Genomic DNA, 26879 nt, shown 5'->3' with positions numbered 1-26879 from the left:
CATGCGCAGAACCGATCTAGCTGGTACGGATATACTGACTGAGTACTCTGAGAACTGTATTAGTCTGTAACCGACCATAACAGACACAGAGACGCTGTCTGCCTGAAGGGTTCGTGTTTGTGATATTATATCAAGGCTTATGACCACTTTTACCTTCCGTAACGTTGACGTTTCTCTCTTTTTATCCTCAGTATGAAAAGTCATTCTGTCTGTAGATATTTAACGGGACATATTCAAAAGAGACCTTAACGTTTGTTGTTAATGGAGGATAAAGCTCAGTCATAACCTCAAACGTTAACTGAAAGTGAATCTGTAACATTAGATCTGCTCTGTCACTAACATTTCAGCATAATACTATATATAATATAACAATGATACAGTATTAAACCTCTTCATTTGGGGCATTAAGTTCTGGATGCTTTAGTGTTGGTTGGTATGAAGTGGTTCTACTGAACTACAGGTTTTAAAGGTGACATATCAAGCTTATTTCCAGGTCCATACTTGTTGTATTGTGCTTCTACCAGAACATGTTTACATACTTTAATGTTCAGAAAAAACATTTTATGTTTCTCATATTGTCTGTCTGAATATACCTGTATTCAGCCTCTGTCTGAAACGCTCCATTTTAGCGCCTGTCTCTTTAAACCCCCTTACCTAAAAACTCCATTGTTCTGATTGGCCTGTGAATGTTCTCATTTGTCCAGGTCATTATCCCCAAAGCAATTTCAGTCAAAAGCAACTGGACTTGGTTATTTGTCTAGCAAGACCACCTCTGGTCTGACCAGTCCCAGCCTGGTCAGATGTGTACATGAACTGATGAAGCCTCTTGGATGAGAGGTGAAACGTCTTCCTCAACAAATAACCAAGTCCGGTTGCTTTTGACTGAAATTGCTTTGGGGATTGTTCTGATTTGTCAGCATTTCAGGGTCTTCTGCATCTCCGTTGTCATCTGGTCTTTTTTCAATACGCTCATTAATGCTCCCTCTGCTCCCTCTGCTCCCAGTGCCACTAAACATTTCATCATAACCAGTGCCAGTGGCAAGGGGCGAAAAAAAATTAAAAAGGGCACCAGCCCTTTCTAGCATGGCCCGGACACACCAGACACCCCAGCTTGGCATCAACTAGAATTAGTGGTTAAAGGTTGACTTTTGCACCGCCTCACATCGCCTGTGTCTTTGTCAAAAAGTTGCACTTGAACTCGCTGCAAACGTCTAACTGGTTTGTTTACATTCTTCACATCCGTTTCTCCGCGTTTGGGTGCGCCGGGCTCCGGTGTGTTTTTGCTTAAGTGTCGGTTGGTGTCAACTGGTTCTTTGGATCTACAGTTTTTGATCTACTTTGGAAAGTATAATTTGATTGATTGCCAGATTCAGTGATGCTGTAGAAAACCGTTGCCGTCAGTATGAACTTGTTGGATCAATGAATTTTCCAGTAGGTTAATAAAGCAGCTATTGATCACATTTCTGTCTGCAGATGTCTCAGGAAGGGGTACGGCCCTTCCTCCTCTTCATGTTTGTCTTCATGCTGTCATCGCTGTGTGACTGTCACCCTCACTCTGCAGACAGGGCCGTATCCAATCACACTGCAAGGAGAGGTGAGCAAGCTGTCAATTAACCACAGTCTGCACACGGCCACTCAGAAGAGCTCTAATCAGCAACATGAGAGAAAGGGTGGGATCCTGTTATTCTTGCCTGGTATTTGTACCTTATTAAGCCTTGAATTATGTGCAGTTAAATTCAATAACATGGTGTTGTGACTATCTACTCTCGTTTTGCTGTATTTACTCAGTTGACAAACACACTGTATTTTCACTCCTTTTAATTCTATTATTGTCTTGTATTGACTCCTTTTTTGTCTGAAAAGCTTGTCAAAAGGTTCAAGGGTATTCTTGACAGTATTGAAGAGTGGAACATAAACCCAGAGTTCATTTTGTGCGTGTGAATCCAGTCTCAGACGTCGCTGCAGAGGTAGCAGGCTATGCCGATGTTGCCAAACAGATCATCGAGCTGGCTGTGTTCGGAGCTGCACAGAACCGCTCCTACAGACGGCTGGCCGACTTCACCGACACAATAGGGAACCGCGTCAGTGGCTCTCCCAACCTGGAGATGGCGATCAGTTACATGTACAAAGCTCTGACACAGGACGGGCTGGACGTGCATTTAGGTGAGCTGTTATGTGAGAAGTGTGCAATGAGGATAAATGTTTTTAAAATGAAGGGATCTCTTTCAGCAATGTGCATCAGTAGTTTTGTGTTTGTGTCCGCGTCCGCTTTCACCCTTTTTTTTTTAAATTGGGGAAATTAAGTGATAGACAAGGTGACATAAAGTACAGATAACAACAGAATACAACGTAAATTACAATGATATGTATATAGATGTATGTGTGTGTGTGTGCTTGCATGTGAATAAGAGGCATATGGTATATACACACAATATGGCATAGATAGATGATACAATACAAATAAATAAATGAAGAAAAATAAATATGAGAAGAGAAGGAAGAGGGAGAAAAAAAGGGAAAATGAATATTAATAATCTGCAATGTGACATGGCATACCTAACATAGTGTAGTGCAATATAATTTAACCTAATACAATGTAACAAGATAATGTGAGATTTGAGGTAATGCAATGCAGGGTGTTACTAGGCATTATAATTTAATATAGCATGATGTAAAATAGCACAATATAATATAGTATAATGTCATAATACAAGATCATATGGTATAACAGATATACACATGTAAACATGACCTTTTGTAAACCAATATATCACAATAATGAATACGTAAGAATAATTATTACAATTCTAATTAATAATTATATATTGTGATGATAATAATATATTGGGCCCTCTCTTCTCCAGAGCCAGTGAAAATCCCACACTGGGTGAGAGGGGAGGAGAGTGCAGAAATGATTGCACCCAGGGCCAAGAGTCTGGCTGTACTGGGACTGGGCAGCAGCGTAGGGACACCACCTGAGGGTAAAGACCAAAATCTATAAAAATCATTTTAATGCCTGTCATCTGTCATCCAGCCCATTCCACTCCTCCATGTGTCTCTGTTATCTCTCCAGGTATCAAGGCAGAGGTGTTGGTGGTTCAGTCTTTTGACGAACTGAAGCATAGAGCCAGCGAGGCCATTGGGAAGATCGTGGTCTTTAACCAAGCGTTTGTCAGCTACGGGGAGACGGTGGCCTACCGCGCTTATGGCGCCACAGAGGCAGCCAAAGTGGGAGCTGTGGCAACGCTCATTCGATCTGTTACTCCATTCTCTATCAACAGGTACCCATCCATCCGTCTGTCCATAAAAATGTCTCAGGCGTAATGAGTTTATTCATGAGATTCATACGTCTTTGTCTCTCCCTCTGTAGTCCACACACAGGCTGGCAGGACTACCAGGACGGAGTGAAGCGCATCCCTTCAGCCTGTATCACCATAGAAGATGCAGAGCTGATGTGGCGTATGGCGCAGAGGGGCCAGAGGATCGTGGTCAGACTCACAATGGGAGCCAAGACTCTGCCGGACGCAGACTCCTTCAACACAGTGGCTGAGATAACAGGCTGGCAACACCCTGAGCAGGTAGACCTCACACTCCCATCACACACACCTGCCTGCATCACCGATTTACCTGTGTATCAAGTGTAGTAAATCCTCCAAATGAATTGTATGGGAAACACTTGTCCTGATGGACTATTATTATGATATTGTCTCTCTGTTAATTAGTCTTTCTGCCTTTAGTTTGCTAAAGGTGTGTGCGTGCGTGCGTGCGTGCGTGCGTGCGTGCGTGCGTGCGTGCGTGCATGCGTGCGTGCATGCGTGCGTGCGTGCGTGCGTGTGCGTGCGTGATCTAATCTTAAAGTGATCTTAAGTGCTGAGGTTCAGCTCACTTGGAAATTTGTACAATTATATATTGAATGATAATGATATTATATATTATAAAAAGCATTGATTGGACGTTTTCAAGTTATGCATTTTGTAGTAATCTCACGAGTCATAGGAAAATGCATATTTGTCACATGTAGTTTTCCTTATTTATATATATATATATATATATATATATATATATATAGCATAACAGTATATACAAATATACAATAGAAAAAAACAACAATATTTCAGAATAAATCAAGTATTAATACTTTGTCCTCCAGTGTATATATATGTTTCTTGTGTTTTTGTGGATGTATTTTGAAAAAAAGATTCATTTTTTTATATACGTTTTCAACTTCTTTTGAAAATTCCCAAGAAAAGTGTCTGCCTTGGCTTCTTATTTTAATGAAACAACAAACTCTGACTGTTATAATGACAACTAGCCAGACATTCCTGCATGTTTCACAGATCACAGCATGTTTTCTACAAATCTCTTCTACAGTTTCAGGCCTGCTGAAATTAAACTTCCTTTTATGGTTTGTGAACATATGTTAGAGTAAACAGTATCTGTACTGCAACACTGGAGCATCTGTCACTCTTAGTGTTTGTTTTTCCTTTTTTGAAAACTAGTATACTGTGTATGAGTGGAGATTCCAGTGTTGCTTAGCAGAGAACCGCACATAGGGTATATTAATCCAGCATGAGTTGTGTGGAAGGTGGTTAATCTTTCACAGGGCAAACCCACATATGTGCAACTTATAGTTACCACCTCTTTAGATATTTGACTTGTTAATCACAGAATAAGATGCTCTAAGTCAGAAGCCTGTCACTGCACAAAGTGAACCCGTTACCTGACCCAACGTAGAGCTTGCTTGCTTGATAAACGGAAAAGGTTCTGCTGCACAAATCTCCAAATGCATGCTACTGTTTGATGAACACATCCCACTAATGCATCAGGATCAATGTTTATCATCCACAGGCAGAGAGTCCCAGGCATATTTAACTAGCATGTCCTAAATAGCTGTGCAGGGTGTGTAGATTTTAAGTGCTATGATTTGTGAAGAGTGGTGAAACCTATGTAAACCAAACTGCAGCCTAACAAGGCAATGGGGGAGAATTTTCTCGTTAGACTCGCTGAACCACCAAACTGAATTAACATTTTCCCTTTCCCTGTATCACGCGCTTAACCTCTGTGTGGAATTTCCACAGTGTGCTTTGTGAATCACGGTGTGTGTATACTGTATCTGGTTGGAAGTTGCCTGGGGTGTTAATGGGATTTTTGTTGAGGAAGTCAATGTGAACATTGCATTTAGGACAGAGGCGTCTGTGCACCTTGTTATATCTGATAAGATGTTTTTTTTGGCAGATGGAGGTAGATGGTATTTGCACAGGGAATTTCCCAGGTGTGTAACCATGAACTGTGTGGGTGTGTGTGAGCCTTTACTTCTACAAATACATCACATCCTAACATTATAGTCCAAGATGGCCAAACACAATAGATCCCTGACTTTGATTGCTAACAAACATCCCAAACTTAGTTTGCAGGGTATTCTGTCCATTAGGGCTGCAACTAACCATTGTTTTCATTGTATTTGCCATATATTTTCCCGATTAATCAAATTGTTTGGTCTATAAAATGTCAGAAAATAGTGAAAAATCTTGATCAGTGTTTCCCAAAGCCCAAGATGATGTCTTCAAATATTAAATTTATTGTCGTAGAGGAAATACTCACATTTAAGAAGCTTGAGTCAGAGAATTTAGATATTTTTCTTAAAAAATGACTTAACCTGGATGAATCTATTACTATAATAGTTTGTGATTCATTTGATAGTTGAAAACTAATCGATATTTGTAGCTCTTATGTATATTTCAGTTCCCAGTGTGTGCAATTCCAGTGAACTCTGTTCTTCTTCTCTAACAGCAGTCTCTCCCTGATTTCATTTGGGGGCTAAAAAAAGGAGCTAACTGTCTGACACTCATTCAAGTCAGAAGACTTGAATGAGTGGAAGGATGGTGATAAGACCACATAAAAATGTCTGGCGTATATATTTTCTATATCATTTTTATCATGATGTTAAAACCTGCATACAAATTATGTTATTGCAATATTTACGGATATTATGATGAAACTTTACGCTTTGATCTTACACGTTATGTTTATTTTGAAGTAAAGTTTTTTAGTAAAATGAGAATAAAACTTAATTTATGAAGTATTAAATTCACACAGGAGTATACAAAAATATGTTTTACCATGTGGTTATTACATATAGACTATTTATTTATTCAATAATCAGAAAGCACGCAATAACGTGATAAATACAACCCTGTTAACAAAGAAGTTGAGACGCTGTGTAAAATATGAATAAAACCAGAATGCAACCCCACATGTAACTGAAAATAGCACAAAGACAACATTTCAAAAGTTGAATCTTGTAAAAATGTAATTGTTTTTGAAAATCCTATCCTCATTTGGAATTTGATGTCAGAAACAAGTTTGAAAACATTTGGAAGAAGGTCACGTTTACCACTCTGTTGTGTCACCACTTCTTTTAACAACACTTGTTTTCCCATTCTTGCTTAATGGAGGATTTAGGAGTATCCTTTGTAGTATTTTTTTAAGTTTCATAATGCACCAAACCAGTTGAACACCCAGACTCTTTTACTTAAAATGATCTTAAATCTTTTTATATCATCTTAAATGAGCTCAGGCCCAGAGAAGGTGGCAGCATTTCTGGATCTGTTTTATATACGGTTTCCTCTTTGCATGGTAGAGGTTCAACTGTCATTTGTGGATGAAGTAACAAACTTTGTTCACAGAGGATGGTTTTTGGAATGCAGGGATGCAGGGATGTCCACTGCAGAAGCGTGTCTGTTTTTAATGCAGTGCCATCTGAGGGCCTGAAAGATCACCGCAAACCAGGTTTCAACCCCTTGCCCCTTGCATACAGAGATCTCTTCAGATTCTCTGAATCTTTTAATAATCTTATCTACTCTAGACAATGAAATGCATTATGTTGAGAAGCATTATTTTAAATTGTTGCACTATTTGACAGAATGCATTCTCTTCATCATACTATTTTTCTTATGACATTTGATGCAACATGTTTCAACAGCAGGTAGTAATCAGAGCTGCAGTCAGTCTGACTACGTGAGTGCCCATATTAATCCGTCATGAGTGAACAACAGTCTCGTCTTGTCCACTGCAGAAGCATGTCTGTTTTTAATGCAGAGCTGGGTCTGTCTGACGTTCCTGCCTGTTATAGGGAAGGTTTTTGTTGCCACCGTACTCTACGGGGGAATTGTTGGGTCTATGTAAATCATAAATAAGTCATATAGTGTGGTCTGTACCTACTCTGTAAAGTGTCCTGAGATGACTTTTGTTATGATTTGGCACTATAAATAAAATTTAGTTGAATTTAATTGAAATGCTGCCTGGCATGTCCCTAAGTGGTCCAATTGACATAGATCATTTTAGTGATTTGATTATTAGCTGGGATGGTGTGAGAGCCTGTTTCTCCAGTTTTTTTCTTTTATTCATCCATCTCTTCTGCAGCTTTCGTCGCACTTAGCTTTGCCATATCCTCCCGAGTTGTGGCTACATCCGCTCGCATCCTTGCCACGTACTCGCAAATTGCAGAGATGTCAGAGCGCACCCCAACCACAGTATTTCGAGCTTCCAGGAAGAGTGGTGCACCCGTCCTCATCTTTACCTCAGAAAGACTCAGCCTCTCTGGGATGCTCTTTTTGTGCCCAGTCGTGTTACTAAACTGTTGCCAGTTAATCTCATTAACTGTGAGATGTTTCACCAGGTGTTTTCTTTTAGCATTTTACAACTTTTCCAGTCTTGTTGTGCGTCAAATATAAAATGGGCATGACATTTGCAAACTGAAATTTCTTAGTTTCAGCTTTTGGAGTGTTGTCTTTGTGCTATTTTTGATTAAATACAAAGTTTCTATGTTTTGCGTTATCACCATATTCTGCTTCTATTTACATTTTACACAGTGTCCCAACTTTTTCGGAAACAGGGTTATAATGACCTGTGTCAGGATAGAAGATTTTGCCCTAAAGAACATCGCTGACATCAGCTGTTACTATTCTGATCTGGGAACCAAAGTTTGGCTACTCGTTATAGAAAAAGGAAATGAGACACATGGCAGGACTGACATCATCTCTGGCTCTGTGACTTTGTGCTCCAGTTGGCAGCAGAAGTTGTGGCTGGGTTGTGTGTGTTCATCCAAAGATGTACATTTGAGGTTTAGTGAGTCATTTCCACAGTTTAGCCTTTCAGAGTCAGAGTCATCTGAGAGGGATTTTTTCCACCCACTCAACCTCTACATCTTTCATCCTTTCTCATGATAATTTGATCTAAAATGTCCTGATGTGTTACAGGCTTTCTCACAGCTAAAACACATATCATGTTGCTGACAGAGATTGTGTAATGATCGCAGATCTATATTGGGTGAAAAAATTTTCTTTTTAGAAAATTCCCATTTAAACTACATGTCACTGAACAACATCTAAACATCTTTGTCATACTTTGTTGATCTCTCTTGAGTTACTTTCCATTTATGATATTAGGGCTGGCTTGAATATACCGTACATTGGAGATTGTAATTATAGAACAAAGTATTAATACTTGATTTATTCTAAAATATTGTTATTATAATTTATTGTTCAGAGTTTCAAAGAATATCCTCTGTGGCCATACCACTGCTGTCCTAGCATTTTTTCTAATGACCAAAGCACTTAAACAAAAACCTTTATTTTGTAAAAAAAAAAGAAGGAAAATTTACCCCATATAGAATCTCTGGAAAATCCTTGGGGACAAAGAAATGTCTAATAAACCCACTACAGTTACTGAACTGTGGAAGAGACTAAAGAGGAATGGACCCAGATCAAACCAGAGCAGTGTGAGAAATTAGTGATGTCCTGTGGGCGCAGATGTGCTGAAGTCATTCAAAGCAAGGGCCTCTACACTTCCTGTTCATTTTTTAATCCTATAGCCCAAAGAAAACATTACTTAAATCTTCTCTTCTGACACAGTGGTTACTGTTCTCTAATTTTGCTCACTGCTTTTTTCACAAAATAAAGGTTTTTGTTGAAGTGCCTTGGTTACTTTAAAAAAAAAGCTAGTACAGCATATAGCCACAGCTGATATTCTATCATATTATAAACAATAAAAACCTACAATATTTCAGAATAAATCAAGTATTTATACTTTGTTCTCTAATTTTGATCTCCAGTGTATACTCAAGTAAAGAGTAGAAGTACCCCTGGTTTTAATATATATATATATATATATATATATTTATATGTATATATGAATGTGTTGGTATTTCAACACTGCAGGTGGGCTGAATTATTACAAGATGAGTGTGTTTATAAGCAAATTCCAGCTCAAAGTCTGGATTGTAAAATCCCTGATGCGTGCTGTAACCTGGGATAAACCTTAACATGGAAACATTTCTGCTATTGCAAAACCACTTCAGTAATTCATGGATCTTGCACACAGCACTGTCTCTGTATGTCTTATATTCCCTGCTGATTTATTCCTACATCATGCTCGAAGCATTAAAGTGTGCAGACTACACATGTTCATAGCATTAAAATACATTTTAGGTACTCTGCTGCTGGCACCTTCAGCTTTAAGTCGATCAAATATGTTTGTAATATTTAATTTATGACTAGAGTCTACAGCCATGCGAGGTGGTGCTTCAGAGTCAGAATTTGCCTTGGTGTTTGGTGCATACATAAAGATATCAAGAGGAAATCAAACTCCGACTGTCAAGAACCCAAACCAAAATGTACAATATCACTGTTTTAGAATTGGAACGCTGAACCGTTTTGGGCAGGATGTGCTAAAATAGATCAGACTAGAGCTAAGTGTTAATGTCAGTATGCTAACATGTTCACACTGGCTATGCTTATTATGTTGCTAGCTTTAATGGCAATCCATCCGGTAAGTTTTGAGACAAATGACTGGATAAGTGAAAACCTGCTGGTGGTGCTCCAGGGATTCAGACTCTGGAGACTAGAGCTGGGCGATATGGCCAAAATCTTCTATCCCAATATACAGTAGGTCGTTTCATATTTTGGTAACGATATACTGTATAATACAATAATATGTTTTCTGGTCATAAATAGTTTATATTCAAAGTTTTCAGTGTCAGGTGGGTCTCTCAAGGTGAGGCTCAGTGAATGGAAGTGAAAAAACATCACAAGTTATCAAAAAAAGCTCACATAGAATTAATTAAAAAACTACCGTCTATCTGAACTAAACTAAATCACACCCTAAATGTGTGTGATTTAGTTTAGTTTAGATATATGGTAATTTTGGGAGATGGGAGTTTTAGTGTTTTTCCAACATTCAGAGTCAGAATAAATGCCTTAGGAAAACCTTTTTTTTCTATTTTTGTGTTCTCCTTTTTGACTGAAATACTTGACAAATAAAAAGGCTTTTCTCATTTTATTAAGAACTTTAGTGCAAAGTAAACGTAACGTGCAAGGATCAGAACCATCTGTCCATTTATCCATCATCAGCAACTGCTTATCCCTGACGGGGTTGCCGCGGGGCTAGAGGCTATCCCTAGCTAGGATCAGAACATAAAGCGTAAATATTGTTGTAGCAGTTTGGACGCTGTTCAGAAATAGAAACATTTTTATATAATTCTGACAATATATATTGTCATATCGCCAGCTCTACTGGGACCATGAATTTACAAACTTTCATGGCAATTGATACAGTAGTTCTTAGAGAAGTGGTGGACTGACTGAAAAAATATTACTGCATTTCTGTTATATAAGAGGAGAGACACTAAGTCTAGTTTTAATGGGATGTGTGGCCTCTTGGTTATCATCCAGGCTGGTCATGCTGAGGTCAGAACATCAGGTCAGGATCATCCACTGACAAGAATCCCACCCCTTAACATTCCTGGAAATGGGGAAGTCACTCTGAACTGTATGTTTTTGTCTGTTTTCCTGTTTTTGGGATTCTGTGTCCTTGCTGACAAAAATGATTAAGTCAAAATTGAAGCATATTTGTACGTTATGTGTGTGTGTAGACAAGATACAGGTCAGAGAGCTTGATCCGGCCCTTCGATTCAGATAAGACAAACAGTTCGGTTGCATGGTTACATGTCCTACCACAGTCTCTCATTTCTGTGTTTATACCTCTTTATCTCTCCTTAGGTCGTCTTACTGAGCGGACATTTGGACAGTTGGGATGTGGGCCAAGGCGCCATGGACGATGGAGGTGGAGCCATGATTTCCTGGGAGGCCCTGTCACTCATCAGGGACTTAGGCAATATAGACACAGACATACACACACACATATACAGTGCATGATGCTGCACCGAAAGAAACACCCTGTTGAAATGCTTAAAACATTTATAGACTGCAGCTGGTTTACACAAGCTTACACAAACAAACTAAGTCAATGATTTACTTTATTATTTAGTTGTATGCAACCTGTTTGCTCTACTGACATCAACAGTCTCCTTTTTAAACAAGTGACCAGACCAACAGAGTACAACTGTAACAGTTAAAGTAAATCTCCAGCATGTTCTATATTCAGGGTTGCAAACTTAGAGACAAATTGCAAAACAATTCCTCGGACTGTAAACGGTAATTTCCTCCCACTGTAGAGGAACAAGAACACACATAATTAGGAAACAGGCTGGAATAAACAGTGCAGTCTTGTTACGGACAATAGAAATCAACTGAAATGCCTTAACTATACATGTCAGTTGTGTCACTTCTCTCTTTTTCTTTGTACATTTCTATCTTTAGTTGCGTTTCTATTAGGGTCAAATACCTGGAATGAGGTGGATCTCCCTCGCTGAAACGCCCCTGATTTGCATGTGAGCGGCCGTTTGTTGGCCCTGTCGCAGAGCAGGGCCGTTTTTCTACCCTGCGAGAAGCCCAGTTTCTGATTGAATATAACTCTTAGCGGGATGTGACGGATGGTAGTACAGACGCCACAACAACACAGAGACGTAGAGTAGACACTTTTATCCAGTGGTGTAGTAGAAATGCAGCGCAGAAAATGATCTGTGCACGCGCGTCTCTGCACGGGCTTGTTAAAATGAGTGCTGCAGCGGCTGTTGGCTTCTGACCTGCGGCCCTTTGCTGTGTGCTCGCTCTTTCTCTCTCTCTCTCTCTCTCTCTCCCATTTTCACGCACACACACCGTACTGCAAGTGGGATGTCAACACACACTTTTACAGCGGCCAGAATTTTGAGTGTTTTCTTATATGTTACTTATAAATACAGTAAGTTGACATTGAGAAACATCTTAAATCAAACTGCAACTATTCGGTATTTCTCACCTGGAGAAAGAACGGCGCGCCATTCTTATTATTTGAGGAAAACCCATTCAGTGATACGTCACCTCCGGAGTCTCGTAAATCCCTTTGGGGCCTTTTTTTGTAATGGAAACACGGCAAGTGAGAGGACTTTTGAAAGGGCGTGCCCTGAAACTTTCCCAGCGGCAACATTTTGCCCCAATGGAAACGCTCCTTTTGGGTGTTCATTTGAGTCTTTATCTGTTTCCAGGTTTGCGTCCGAGGAGAACCCTGCGAACAGTTCTGTGGACAGCTGAGGAGCAGGGAGGAGTCGGAGCGCAGCAGTACTATGATCGACACAAGGTACTGTCTACTGGTACTGAATTCCTCACACTGTAACAGTAGTAAAGCACATTGTCCCTGCTACTAATATGACTTTCCCCAGGGACTAGGAGCCTTTAGAGGAACTCATTGCATTTCGACCGCAGGGACTAGGATCTAAATTAGGTTAGGAGAGTAGTACCTTCAGAAAGCACAGGAACTTTCAGGCGTGGGGTTTGCAGGGATGACTGGGACTGATTGGTCTAACACACAAAGCACAGCTGGTTTAACTTGTGTTTTATTCATAACACAAGGAAGTACTTTAGTATCGATTCATGACCATTTTATGATGAGGGGAGAACATTTCTCTTTGCTTGATAGAATTAAATATAAAGTTAAGCTTTGATGCCATCTTCCTGACACATTTAAAAAAGGAAAAAGAGATAAGAAGAGAGATTGATCGCTTGATCCTATTGACCTTCAGGCTGCAGTGTGTTGACCTACGACGACCAGTAGCCCTCATCCTGCCATGTTTCTTTTTCATATGTTTACGGTCTGATTTGCCTAATCTTCACGGATCTTAGACTGTGGTGGAAATGCAGACAACAATGGCCCAAATAGTTCTTGGTATTGTTTTTTCCAGGGACTTAAAAGTCCCCAGAAGTTTGGGTGGAAACACAGCTTAAGAAGCAGGAAGGGTCTGAGCACACTGTGAAAGTATAGAGTGTAAAACACAGGTACAGGTTTCGTGCATTTTTTTGTACCACAAGTCCAAAATTCACCAATGTACCATACCTCCTTCGTGTTTTTGTAAGCTGCAGGAAATTCAATTTCCTTGCGGGAGTCATCCCAAAGGGATCAATAGAGAGAAGTCTAAGTCTAAGCTCCCCAGTGGACTGTCCCAGTTCTTACCTATTTGATATATAATAAGAATTTAAAAAGCATCTTTAGCAGCTGCTCCTAGTGTTTCATTTTTGGTCATTGAGTGATTCTCTGTTTCCATCCACTGAAGCTTGAATTGTTTTTAAGGTTGTTTTTTAATGTGTCTCTTGATCTTTCCCCTCTTCTATCTGCCCTGTCTTCTTCCTCTCCCCGCCCAGGTGAACATGTCCAACTTTGACCTGGTCATGGAGTCTGACTTGGGGACATTTACCCCGCTCGCTCTGCAGTTTACTGGCAGTGATGCAGCACGAAAGGTAGGTAACACAATTATCAGTATTTATTTGGGCTTAAGCATAGATTCTGGAAGGTGCAGTGAATTAGCATCCAGTCCAGAGAATGTGCTGCTCTTCCTCCATCTACTCCCTGCTTCAAATGACACCAGCTGTTGCTTAGATTGTACATTTAAACTAGTCTCAACATTGAATTTCCCATTGTAGTCTCTGTTGAGTATTTAGATCGTAGGAGGGAAGTAGTCTCTCAAAACTTAACACAGAACAAGTGTGTCTGTTATGTGGATGTGGCACTGTAACATCGGGTTACATAGTCTCGAATGTTTACTGTGGTCCCCCTCCACTCAAAACAATGTGGTTTTTCTTTTGCTTTTTAACCAGTCAACCTCGGGGCAAATCTAGAATGTAGTCACTAAACCTAGCTTGAGCAGCGGTGGTGGGTGGGGCAAGGCCAGATCCAGCATTTCTCAATGAGGGAGAAAGGGTAGATGTGCTTCTAACCTCTCTTTCAGAGTTTGTTGTGATTAATATTTAGTTTAACGTGGTTTTCCCACTTTTTTTTTTTTTTTTTTTACATATTCTTAAATGTGTCTGGAGGCAGACTTTAAATACAGTTGAACCATGTTTGAAAAGCGATTGGGTGATCTGAAAAGCACTAAACTGTGTCAAAAGGTGATGGCAGAGGTGGTCAAACTGTTGGCTCCCATGAATACGACCACACTGGAGGCACACGGAGAAGGGACAGACATCTCACCATGGATGCAGGCAGGAGTACCAGGTCAGTGAATCAGTGTCTCATCTGTCTCTCTGCAGCCATCAGCCGATGTTCATGATATCATTGAGCACACTGAACGTTCATATTTATGCTTAACCTGTTTTAACATAATTTCATAGTAATAATAATAATAATACATCAAATTTATATAGAGTTTTTCCAGGTGCCCAAAGATGCTTTGACAAGAGCAACAAAACAAAAACAACCAAAAAACAAAATATGTGTGTGTTATATGCACACCAACATTTAAAGCTGGGAGTAGCTCATCCTAATTTCTGTGGTTTTAATAAACTTTTCTGATAAAAGTGCTGTGTACACAGAATCACATCCTAACTGACAAACTAATACAGTATAGAACAGGGAAGTGGAGGCAGATATTCACTTGAAATGGAGTTGAAACTTTCTTACTTCTAGTTTAGCAGTAAGACCGCATTAGAACTCGGTCAGGAGATGCACCCACCAACCGCTTTCATTTATTTGAATGGGGGTGGTGGGTTTAGGCTGCAGCTGTGGTGACCACAGGGGGAGCTGGAAAAAGGGATTCAACTTGAAAAGCAACCTGTGGCCAGTCATGACTTTGTCAGGTAGTTTTGAGGCGGTGAGAGAACAGACTCAGAGTAAACATCAGTGTCCCACTAGAGCTCTTATGAGGACCTCCAGCATCATAGAAACTGCCCAGAGAATTACCGGCTTACAGCCCCCAAAACTTCATAACTCTACAAAACCTGCTACACAGAAAGTCTACTTGTGCAATATGTGGTATGAGAGTGCTTGAATTTTACTCTTAAAGAGCTGTATGAACCCTTTTAATATCTGAAAGTGTTTCTATATCTGTGGCTTAGTAAAGGTTTAGTGGTCCAAACATCCTCTCTGCCTGTCGAAGTGAAATTGCAATGGACTCAGACATATTGTGATAAAACTTTTAGAAGAGGAACTTTAAAAAAAAAAAAAAGACTACTTACACATTTCTGTACATAACAAGGCACCATGAATCTGAGCAGCCACAAAGTATTCATATTAAAATAACCTAAAACCACACAGCTAATTTCATATATGACTTGGTGTTATAGTCATAGTTGAGGAACATCTCAACCAACATAAATATGATGGATTTAGGGACCAGAGCAAAACAGGGTCTGGACTGTTCTCACAACAATTTAGACTTGGTTTGTGTATAGTTATTATTATGTATTTTATGTTATTGTATATTTATTAATTCTCTAATTTTATATCACTCATTAATGAACCAAACAGTGCAGTGATACAGTGGTGTTGAACCATCTATTCAAATGCTTACTGTTACTAGATGTATACTTTTACTAATGATGCACTTCAGCACTGCGTGTCAAGTTGTTCTAGGCATAAATCAGAAATACAAAGATAATTCACTAAAATAAAGCTTTGAACATTATGTGTGCAGTATATGATGGCCATTCCTGTGCTCTATTATGTCGTCATTTTCAGGTTGATGCCATTTGTTGCACACATTTGGTGCTAAATGTCCCCATTTTTTCACTCTGGAACTGATAAAATGGATTAAAAAAACTCCTGCCATAAAAAAACCCATGTTGTGATTTGGTATTAGAAACATTTCTGTAAGAATTACATTTTTCTGCGATAAGTTTGTGAGAACTTGTGTAAAATGCTCCAACCCACTTATTGTCAATATAAAATAAGTTTCATGAGGCTGTGATGATCCTAGAGGTCACAACAGCTCATTTTATACAGTGAGCTTTGTCTGTAAAGGGGGTTGGACAGTTTTTATCAAAGGGGATAGCATGATTGGCACCCCCCTAATATCACTTACTGCTTATGAGGATACAACACAGTGTGCTTAAATTCTGGGGTTACACTTGCCATAACGTTATTTATTTAAACCTTTTTGCCACCTGTGTTAACATTATACCTCTGGAGTGTGTCTGTAGTGTGTCGCTACAGTCTCCTCTGTCTCTGTAGTTTTTTCCGTATTCTCACAGTCCTCAGAGCTTCTTCTGCAGAATCACTCCCACCTCCCTGAACCCCTGCTGCAACGTTATGTCTTTTGGCCGTACGATGAATAGATGTCTGTAGTTTATCACTCCTTTTATCATCAAGTTCTGGACAAAATTTGATTTAGCTGCTCCAACAGTCCATTGACAACACAGCATCTTTTCGACTCACAATTACCTCACTGGTACCTCACTCACTGCTGATTGGTTCTTGAATGGTTGGTGTGTTTTTGTTTTAATATGGAGGATATTTTTTATCTTTGCTCATAATTAAAATTAAAATTCCAAATAGAAAATAAAGTTCAAATTAGTATTATTTTACCATATTATTGGGACTAATCAGGCCTTCATCTCATCTCATCTCATCTTCATCCGCTTATCCGGGGTCGGTTAAACAGATAATTAAAATGATCATTAGAAATCTTAAAACCGATTGTACAGCAGTTTATAAGATTCTTTAAAAGTGTGTAATAGTAATTGTAACCGTCACTATATGGGCATAAGTTATATGTTCCATTTTGTGAGGCCGTGCCCCCGATCCTATGGGCCCCTGGGCCTGAGCCCGGTCGGCCCGTTAGGTATACATCATGCACTTCCTCCAAACATAAATGACTCAAGAAACTCTTGTCATGTTATTAAAAAGGGACAGTTATATTTTAAAACATAAGAGCTAAACCAGTTTAAATGACTTTATCTTTGAGTTTTTCAAATGCATGGTGTTTTGGGTGCTTCAGTAGCACATGCTCACTGGATTTGGCTGATTAGACGCACTCCAGTTGGGTGTTTACCCATTTTACAAGGTGATTTATTTGAGCCTTGTACTGTGTCCTTGAGTCAGGTGGGTAAATATGATGTATTCCTTCCAGTTCCTGATAAATTCTTCCAGTAACACTCTTTTATTTTTTACAGATTCCTTCCTGTTTCATTATAATCCCAATATTCTTGCCAGCTAAACTTTCTGCATATAACCTTTCGAATCTTAGACTCCACCCTAACACAAGTCTTATAAATCAAACTGTGACATGTTCAGAAAATTGATGGCCAGTTTTTATTTTTTATGTACTTGTAAGTACAGTTAATTACTCTACTGGAAAGTCAGGTCTGCTAGGCCTTAAGATGCTTTTGGAATTAAGGCTTAGATTCCATTCTTGGACCTTGGGTACACATTATAAGTCTTTGTTATTTTATTTATAAAAAGGGACAACGCGCATTAATTAACAAGAGCAACAAAGTCACACATGTAAATGTGCCAGATTTACCCATACAGGCTAATTTTCATCTGCAGTCCCTGGTAGGTTCAAGACATTTATGAAAATATTAAAAAGCATACAGGAGAAAGCAGTACAAAAGACACGTACACAAGAACACATGAGCCTGACAAATTACAGCAACACAAGTGTTAGTTAAGACATAAAACATAGAAGCAATTGATCAAATTGATAAGACAGCACACAGACATAAATAAACAAATAAAATGTGTAACATATAGCACATTTAAACACGATTAGCATTTAAATACGATTAGCATTTAAGCACAGACAAAGGCATCGTGCGCAAACAATGGGCATACACAGTATAAGCGCAAACAATGGGCATACACAGTATTAGCATAGACAATGAACGTAAGTGCACAAACTACAAGTAAGGACAGAGTAAAGTACATTAATCCTGATTATGGCAGCAAGGATGTGATGTCCCTTAGTTCTGCGGGTATAGTAATCCAAGTATGTGCTGCTCGATAAGAGAAGGCTGATAGCCCAAAACTACTTCTTTTACGAGGAATTTTTAAAATCCCCTCTTGCAGATGCTCTGGTAGATGCGTTTAGATTTTGTGTGATGAATTCATTGAGTGGAGGGCGAGCCATACGATGAAAGATTTTTATATACAAGTAAGATATCGGCTAATTTAATCATGTTTTCCCACTTTAATAAATTATATTTAGTTTGGATTTTACAATAATATGATTTTGACTTTGTCCAGCGTCTTTAAGGTCTGTTTATATAGTGTCTCAACTGATCTTAATGTGGTCCATACTGCTGGTGTCCAACTGGTGATACAGTAGTTCATGTGTGATAAAATCATGGCATTCACGTACAACTCTGAGGCCTCCGTAGTTAAATTATTCCTGATGTGTCTGAAGTTTGCCAAATTAAATTTGATTCTGTTTACTACTTTTTTAACTTGTAAACACTAACAATACTACTCTGTAACTTCACTAAATATAATGATACAAATATAAGTATAACAAAAACTTTGTTTTTATTACAACACGTCTACTGAACCAGTTTTTTTTTCTATATAAAAAAGAAAAATCCTTTCCGTACGCAGCCAGTTTAATAATAAAACTGATCTTCAGGATCCAGATTTACAAAGGCTGCAGACAGTTTACTGATCTACAGTGAATGACAGTTGTCATGCTGGCTTGCTCTATAACTGGTAGTTTCAGATTTCTTTTCAATTTTGGTTATCACTTCTTACACATTTTCACCACGAAATACTGTAAATGGACCAACTTGATGCTGTAGAAGAGCTGAAACTAACCTTCCTGTCAAACGTGAGTTTCCTAAAGACCTTCAACTAACTTTTATAAAAACAGTTCCAACGGAGCAGCTGATGGCTTCTTGGTGTCTTGTTCAAGTTCTCATCAGTCTTTATTGTTTTATTCACCAACTCCTCTGTATGAGGAGATTCCATAGCTGCTAACCCACGACAGTGACAGAGTCCACAGAGTCACGTTGAATCCTCTGGTTCATGATCCGCGATCCGCGATGACGCGCTGCATGGTGAAGGGACCTCCTCGTCTGTAAGGCTGAGTCGAGCTCTTTTGGATGGTCTCTTTACTATTGTTGGTTGTAGGAGCAGTAGAGGCCTGTCCATGGGGAAGGCGATGGTGCACACACCGCAGTCTCTGCTGGAGATCTTTTGGGTAGCCTGGGTAGCTTCAAGCACAGACAAAAAAAGGAGTCAAAATGAAGCGTTTAGACTCGGGTGGGGACCAAAACAGTCGGACAGAGAAATCTTTGAGGAGGAGGTTTCAGTCGGGTTACAAACACTGGTACACTTTGGTTAGTGGTTAGAATGTGATCTGACCTTAATCCATCCCAACTTGTTTGTTTGCAAGTTTGAGCTAAACAGCTTCGTTAGTCAGGTCTGCTTAGCAACTTGTGATGTGGCAGAGCGCACAAACTGTAGCAGCTAGCCGGAGAATTGCATAGCACCGTGTCTTTCACAGAAACACACTGTGGTCAAGCTAGTCGTCTCTCATCTCCGTAGACATATAAGCGTCACTGCTGAAGCAATTTCTGGGAAAATGATTTAAATACAATGAGCTAGTTTGGATAGAGACAAGAGAGACAGCGAGCTTGACAGTAGTCAGAAATATGCACTAGTCCTTCTTCCTCCTGCCCTAGATATATCTGATAGGTAATTGAAGTGAACGTTCTCACATGGTTTATCGTGGTGCATTTCTGTTCCCTTGGCTTTTTCTGTGTGAAAAGAAACTGAACCTGGAAGTTTACAAAATCATCAACTGGTTCCAACCAGAGCAAAGCTCTGAAAACTCCCTAATACAAGACTTGATGATGTAGTACAAACCTTTACTCCGAAAGCGATTGTGCAGAGTTTGCTTCGACAGCTGTGTGCCCACTGACCTCCTCTGTGGGGGGTCAGTCTGGGAGGCTATGTGTCTCCATGGAGGCAACGTCTGACAGATACTGTCACTGGTGCCCTAAACAGACACAGAACAGCAACACTTTATGCATCATCACAAAACACTGTAGTTTGTAACAACCATGACCAATGTCTTTTTTTTTTATACCTTCATACCCCATGGAACCTAATTAAAAAAATATACACGTAATGAAGACCTAACTTAACTATGTTCCACAACACATGTAACATTATCTTGACCTGATGTCTTTTTCCGAGCAACTCTCAATCAACCAGGAAGTGAAAGATCAGGCAAAACCTGTTGCTTGTGTCAGAAACGTTACATCCCGGTTGAATACACACAGGTACCTCAGCTTGAGTGAGATGTCACTTGCGCGACTTTAGTGCGAGCAGTCTCACACTTCAACAGTTTTACGACAAACTGTGACTCAAACATTATTATGAACATTTCATTGCACTGAGCGTGATACACTGTGATATACACACATGACACATTTTGATACACTGAGCATGAACATACCGTCTTCGGTGGGGTCACTTCAGTGTGAACGGGTTCTGGTTTTACAGTTGGGGCTGATCCTTCCTCCTTGAGCCTTAATTCTGGACCACATCCCACAGGTTGTGATGGTCCGGATTCCTGATTTACAATGAAACCAAAACATTACTCATCCCAAAATCATTTAGATTTAAATAAGATTTATAAGATGTTGTTGGTCAGGACTGTGTTGTGATCATGTTAAATGCAAAGACAGAACAAACACATAGCAACGCAATAGATGCTATATCGCTGGTTCCCAACCTGGGGGTCCCGACCCCTTCTTGGGGTTGCCAATGCTCCTCAAGGGGTCGCGAGTTCTTGATTTTAATGTGTTCACACAGACTTTGACTTTGCTTCACATTGCATTACTTATACTGACGTATTTCTGCTCCCACAGGTACATGTGAAATTTGGGTCAACTGCCTCAAATTCATATTTTTTTTACAGAAAAACATAGATCTTTGTTTTGGCCGCCATCCATTCGAGCGTACCCAAAAAGTTATTTCAGGCCGAGCGTCACCAGTATCACCGAGCGCAGAACCAATATCACATTGCATCACTAAGCCCTACAAATAAGACACACCACTTTTTAATGGTATTCATGTCATGTGACCCAGTGACTCGAAACGTCTCCGACATTTGCTTGCATTTGTAACAGCGCAAGCTCTCCAAACCAGAGTTCATGTCCATGGTTCATAGGGCCAATCCCAATGTTCACCCTACCCACTACCACTACACCCTGGAAATGATGCAAAGACTGGGTATCCCAACCCCTTCTGTCTGTGATTTGAATTTGCTCTGCACAAGAGTCTGGAAAGAGGTCCTTGGGTCTATTCCTTCTGTTACATATCGCTTTTTCCTGGATTCTTCAAAATGCATTCACCGAGCTGGCTATTTCACCTGGCAAGCTGTCTTCTGGTTAAACCCAATGACGTCAGAGCGCCGCAAGCAGTTTTGTGTTTACAATTTCCATGATTCAACATGGCGGCCACCGAAGCCCAGCAGATGCAGTTTTAAATGATTTCAGTGGCAAGGTTCTTTGAAAACTGAACAGAAACTTGTCCGGGAGCAATTCCTCCAAATAAAGGGAGCATTTGCTTCACTGCCGACTGGTTTTGGTAAAAGTTGAATCGTCCAGTTAGCCCCGCTGGTGGCCAAACGCATGGAGTACGTCATCCGGATCGTTGGTCTGATTGGTTGAAGGACTGTCCAATTGCGTGCAGCCATTTGAGCTACGCCCGCCTCTTGTGCAGAAGAAAATGACAGCAGTCTACCCACACCAACGTGCCATCATAGATCCAACATACTGGGCAAATGCGAATACATCGATCTGGCGGAGTCCCGTTTCTAATGTATAATATGCATATTTCATGTTGTCACATTATGCATTTCTCTAGTCAGAATCATAGCCTTTCACTCCTATTTAACTCACGCGAGAACACTGCAAAAGCAAGCAGGTAATAACCTACCCGTTGCTCGTCTGAAGTAGAGATGCGGATTGTCGGTAGAGACCCGTCTCTGAGCCTCAGCTTCGACGCAAAACCTCTCGTGTACTGGCCGAAGTTGAAGAAGCTGTCGTGTGAGAAGTGGTGGGCACACACAAGTAAAAGTTTGGGAAGTCTCGTGGGGACCTTCCCATCAAAAATGAAACGAACCCACTGTGTCCTTACATCCTCTGCAGGTGGGAGAACATGAAGGCTTTTGTGTTGGTTCATGCAACCGACAACGCAACACTCTGCATGCCTTGCTCTCACTTTGGGCATCTTGTCGCTTGCAGGTAAAAACAAATGTCCAAACAACGGGGGTATGTTTGGTTACACCGGAAAAAACTGTGTATTTGCGACATGGGGATTCCTTCTTTGAGTGTAATTTCGGTTTGGCAAACACCGATTTAGCGCATTACCGCCACCAACTGTCCCGGAGTGTAGATCAGATGGGTTAAATGCAGGAGAATAAGATCTTTTAAATGTTTTACTAATAGATTACCATGGAACATCCTAAGTTGATGACATTAAGAAACTACTTTTTTGAATTACAAGTTTTCTCAAATGTTGTATGTATGAATCTGTAAATGAGGCACTATCTAATTAGATATGTCTCATTTGCATAAGTTCCCAGAACAGAAATCTGGATAAAGCAGGGTTCAAAATTGTTGCTTTGTGTTGTTGACGTGTTAGAGTCAATGGTTTTTACCAAGGGGACTATGGCTATGTCTTTTTATCACTCCATAAATCATTAAATGCTATTTTCATACATTTTTGCTTTTGTTGTTAGGAATAAAATGTTGTATAAATAAGGCTATGAATGATATATGAACAAAGCCCTCTGTAAAAAGCTTCAGAGTATAGGTAGGAGTGAAGCTGGAAAGTTTGGTAAGTGTTACTGAAGTGGAGACTTCTGGCTCAGAGGGACAAAAACCTTAAACAATATGGCGGCACTACAGTTGAGTCCAGACTTTTGAATCTGCACTCTCCGACTTGACTGACTGATAAAGGGCAGGTTCTGATTCAAAGTTCATGTAATCTGTTGCTACCCAACCCTGATCATTATTAATCTGATCTCAAGTCAGTTTATGAACTGCTTATACTTCCAGTGAAACACTGTCTGAGATGTACTGTAGTATACATAAATGTAGTGAACATGTGAGGTGGAGGCAGGCAGGGGCAGAAAGAGGCATAGATATGATGGTTAACAGTGGATCTCCAAATAGTGTGGAGCTTCTGGATGTGACACTGGTTAATAGAATAAAGACTCTTTTCTAAAGTAGGCCGACAATTTAAAGAGGAAGTTGATGAGCAGACTAAAATGTCGCCACGATGAGAAGTAAAATGAGTCGTATTCTCTCCCCATCAGTTTCTGAGTATTTAGTGGCTTTGGTTGTTTTCCACACGCTCAGGCAGAAACAGACACGCAGCTCTGATGAGTCAACGGAATTTATTGCCGGTATTAGTCAGAGCCACGTTCCCCTTCCACAGAGATGTCCTGGAGGATTACAGCAGATACACTAATGATGTTTCTTAATGACGTGAAATGTAATGGATTGTTAAAAGTTTTCTTCAACATGTAACGTTTAGTGGATCTGTTTCTTCCATCTCTCCTGCAGGCGCGAGCCTCCATGTGGCAGACAGTCGATACTTTTGGTTCCACCACAGTGAAGGTGACACCATGACAGTTCAGGACCCTCAGGACATGAATCTCTGCTCAGCGTTGTGGGCCGTGGTGGCCTACGTCGTAGCAGACCTGCAGGACATGCTGCCCAGGTAGCCGGTCAGCCCGCCAGAGAACCGGACGACAGGATGATGAACAGGTGGACCGGTTTAGTCCAAACACGCGATCAAATCCAACTTTCTTCATAATACTTAAAATCTTTACGAACAAATTGAAGGTGAGTTATCGCTGTATAATAAAGTGAATCTGAGAGAGGATAAAAACAGGGTTGACTTCTGTATTTAATAACCACTAGAAGAAATGCCACAAAACAAACTTCATTGAATAATAGTGAGTTAAAGCATCAAAAGATTTGACAATGAAACTAAAGCATTACTCATCACAAAAATCATTTCGTTTTTAAATCAATTTAAATTATGTTTTAGCTCAGGGCTATATGTTGTGATCCTGTTAATGCAAAGAAACCAAAGAAAGAACAAACCTACAGCAAACCAATTAGATGCTTATATCACTGGTTCCCAACCTGGGGGCCCCGACCCCTTCTTGGGTCGCCAGAGCTTCAAAAGGGGTCGAGAGTTCTTCTTTTTAATGTGACTTTGACTTTGCTTCACATCGCATTACTTGTACTGAAGTATTTCAACTTACACAGATACATGTGAAATTTGTGTCACCTGCTTCAAATTTGCAGAATTTGGGTCTTTGAATTTACTTTGTATGTAATCGCGCTGCGTAATTTCACAAACTGCCGTCGGTGCGAACAAGGCATAAGGGGTGCAAGACAACTTTATTTTCCAATATACAGTTATCATAGCTTTTCATTTCTATTCTTATTTTTTAATTATCATTTTAACTTAAAATTTAAACAGGATAAGGGCGGTGAGGGCCTGAAGACAAGCCTCGTCATGCACTAGAAAAGTTGAAACAACCAAAAAGCTGAAAGACCAATAGCCAAGAAAACACTGAATCTGGCAAAAATAAAGAAGTATAGTAAGTATGAATGATTGTTAAAATTTGTATTAAAAGTTCCAAGGAGGAAAACTCGTCTCTGATGCAAAATTCTGCCCACAATTCATTCAAATCGCTTGTTTTATACAAACTTCCTGCAGTTACTCTGCTCAGTATTGTTATAGATTGAATATAATATTAAAAAATATCCAGTTGACTCAATGATAGAAAAGTGGTCCCTTAAGGAAAAAGAGTGGGAACTGCTTGATGATTTAAATGTGCACAAAAGAAATCCTCTTAGACCCTCGTTTTAAAAAAAAAAAAATAGGTTTACTGAAATGAATTCATCTTTGTGTTCATGGGACTCATTCTATTATCTTTGGTGCTGTTTTTGTGTTTCCAATGAAATGTACTTTTGAACTCAAATAAAAATATCTATTAACATTCAGTGGCACAAGGGATCTGTCATTATGTTGTTAGAGATGATTTTAATGAGACAATTTTAATTTTGTCTTGTGATTCTAATGAAATCAATATGAAGGAAAGATCTTACTGTAAAAACATTCATCAGACATATGTACTGTGAAAAATTTCAAACATTCAGTCTCCTTTGACCATTATTGAATGTGCAAGTATAATTCACAGGCTTAAATGTTTATGGGGAAGGATCTCCCCATGCATCAAAGAGAGCAGCTCTGTTTTACCAAAATTCAAGCACATTACACATTTCACATTTCATAACTTTATTAATCATTTTACAGTCCAGAACAGCTGTTGCGTGCACCTTGGCCACAGCGGGGGTGAAGCTTTTCTACATATGTACCGAGAACACTTCTGCATAGCACTTGTGTATTCTGGCTTCCTTCTCCTCAAATTCTCTGAGCGCATTTAAGGAATTGGGATGTCAATCAAGATGGCGGGTCTTGATCGATTTCCGGATCATGGGATCAAGGAGAGAGGAGGCAGATTGAGATGAACCTGACGCAGCATGTTCAGTGTGCAGCTGGATATCCACACTCTGTGTCTGGCTTTTGGTTTCTTTCGTTTATTTTTACAGCACATTTTAACTCATCTGCTCACTACACTACTGACCTTACAGATTCTTCCCATCTGTTTGTTTACTTACTGTTCTGAGTTTTTAAAGTTCAAATCACTTTATCTGCCAATTCACCGGTGAGTCACCCATTTTTTTCCCAGCCTAGGATCCAGGCTGGGGCAAATGGGGGCTCGTCCAATTCTTATACTTTTTGCCTTTGATGTGTTTCAGGTAACTTGTAGTGCCTTTTTTTCAGTTCCTTGGCAGGCAGAGCTGGTAAGGTATGAATGAAATGTGTAATCATGGCCTCTGTAGGTGGAGTTTGTAATTTGTTGTCCCCAGATGTCGGAGTGAGCGAGCAGTACGTTGACCTGTTCAAGTGGTATCTAACAAACAATACCCGTTCAATACCATTTGAATGGGGATTGTCTAAGGAAGTATAGGTTGTCAGTGACAGCTTGGATTACAGAAATTGCATCTTTTTCAAATAAAAAGCAGTTTTAAATGCTGGTTTACTGAGACCAAGACAATTAGAATAGAGGACTTTCTCAGGTACGATTTGAAATGTGTCTTTAAAATAACAGGCAAACACAAAGAGCTCAAAATAGGAAAATTTATTGAGTAACTGAACTTCCCCAGTTCCTGTCAGTTTCCAATGTTGAACAACTTTGTCTTTAAGTTATATTTTTGATTGTTCTGATCATCAATTGGTCAAGGTTTGAAGTTCATCCTCATGTTTTTCCTCACGCCACATTTACAGGATGTTCTGTAAGATTTCACACTAAAGTATCAATCGATGCTCCACTCCTGTTACCACATCATCTCCGCTTAAATACTTTGAATTTAGTTGATTGTGTCGTTTCTGTGATGGAAAAAAAGAGGAAGATGACGACAAATGAGACATGATCATCTCTTCCATGGAGAGAGGAATGGAGAACAAGGAGGAGACATGGTGATGGGTGAATAGCAGAGACCATGCAGAGGAGAGGAAGTGAAGAGAATTCATCATTCTGGGGGCGTCGTGCTGACCCACACAGCTGATACAAAACACACACAGTCAGCACTCCTGCGGGGTGATGTCAGAGTGAGTCAGCCAGCCAATGCTGATAAGGCCAT

The 26879-nt window shown here is 39.8% G+C and overlaps 2 protein-coding genes across 2 annotated transcripts; one reads left to right on the top strand and one right to left on the bottom strand.

Moving 5' to 3' along the window:
- The first annotated feature begins 54 nt into the window (after positions 1-54).
- Positions 55-25104, top strand: LOC310950278 (carboxypeptidase Q-like). Its single transcript, XM_083917991.1, has 11 exons — positions 55-109; positions 1474-1594; positions 1948-2163; positions 2865-2981; positions 3074-3281; positions 3371-3578; positions 11058-11169; positions 12422-12513; positions 13572-13667; positions 14316-14421; positions 23718-25104. Exons 2-11 carry the CDS (start codon positions 1474-1476, stop codon positions 23876-23878), a joined length of 1437 nt encoding a protein of 478 aa, XP_083774117.1. The 5' UTR covers positions 55-109; the 3' UTR covers positions 23879-25104.
- LOC310950028 (uncharacterized protein) lies at positions 18901-22377 on the bottom strand (the record flags this gene model as incomplete). Its single annotated transcript, XM_083917692.1, has 4 exons — positions 18901-19346; positions 20002-20134; positions 20597-20713; positions 22084-22377. The coding sequence occupies 4 exons, from the start codon at positions 22375-22377 to the stop codon at positions 19138-19140; spliced, it is 753 nt and encodes a 250-aa protein (XP_083773818.1). The 3' UTR covers positions 18901-19137.
- Positions 25105-26879: the final 1775 nt, after the last annotated feature.

Source organism: Echiichthys vipera (assembly GCF_963691815.1).
Source record: "Echiichthys vipera genome assembly, chromosome: 8".
Taxonomy (NCBI): Eukaryota; Metazoa; Chordata; class Actinopteri; order Perciformes; family Trachinidae; genus Echiichthys; species Echiichthys vipera.
The sequence above is the reverse complement of the archived record's forward strand: the minus strand, read 5'-3'. Positions and strand labels throughout refer to the sequence as shown.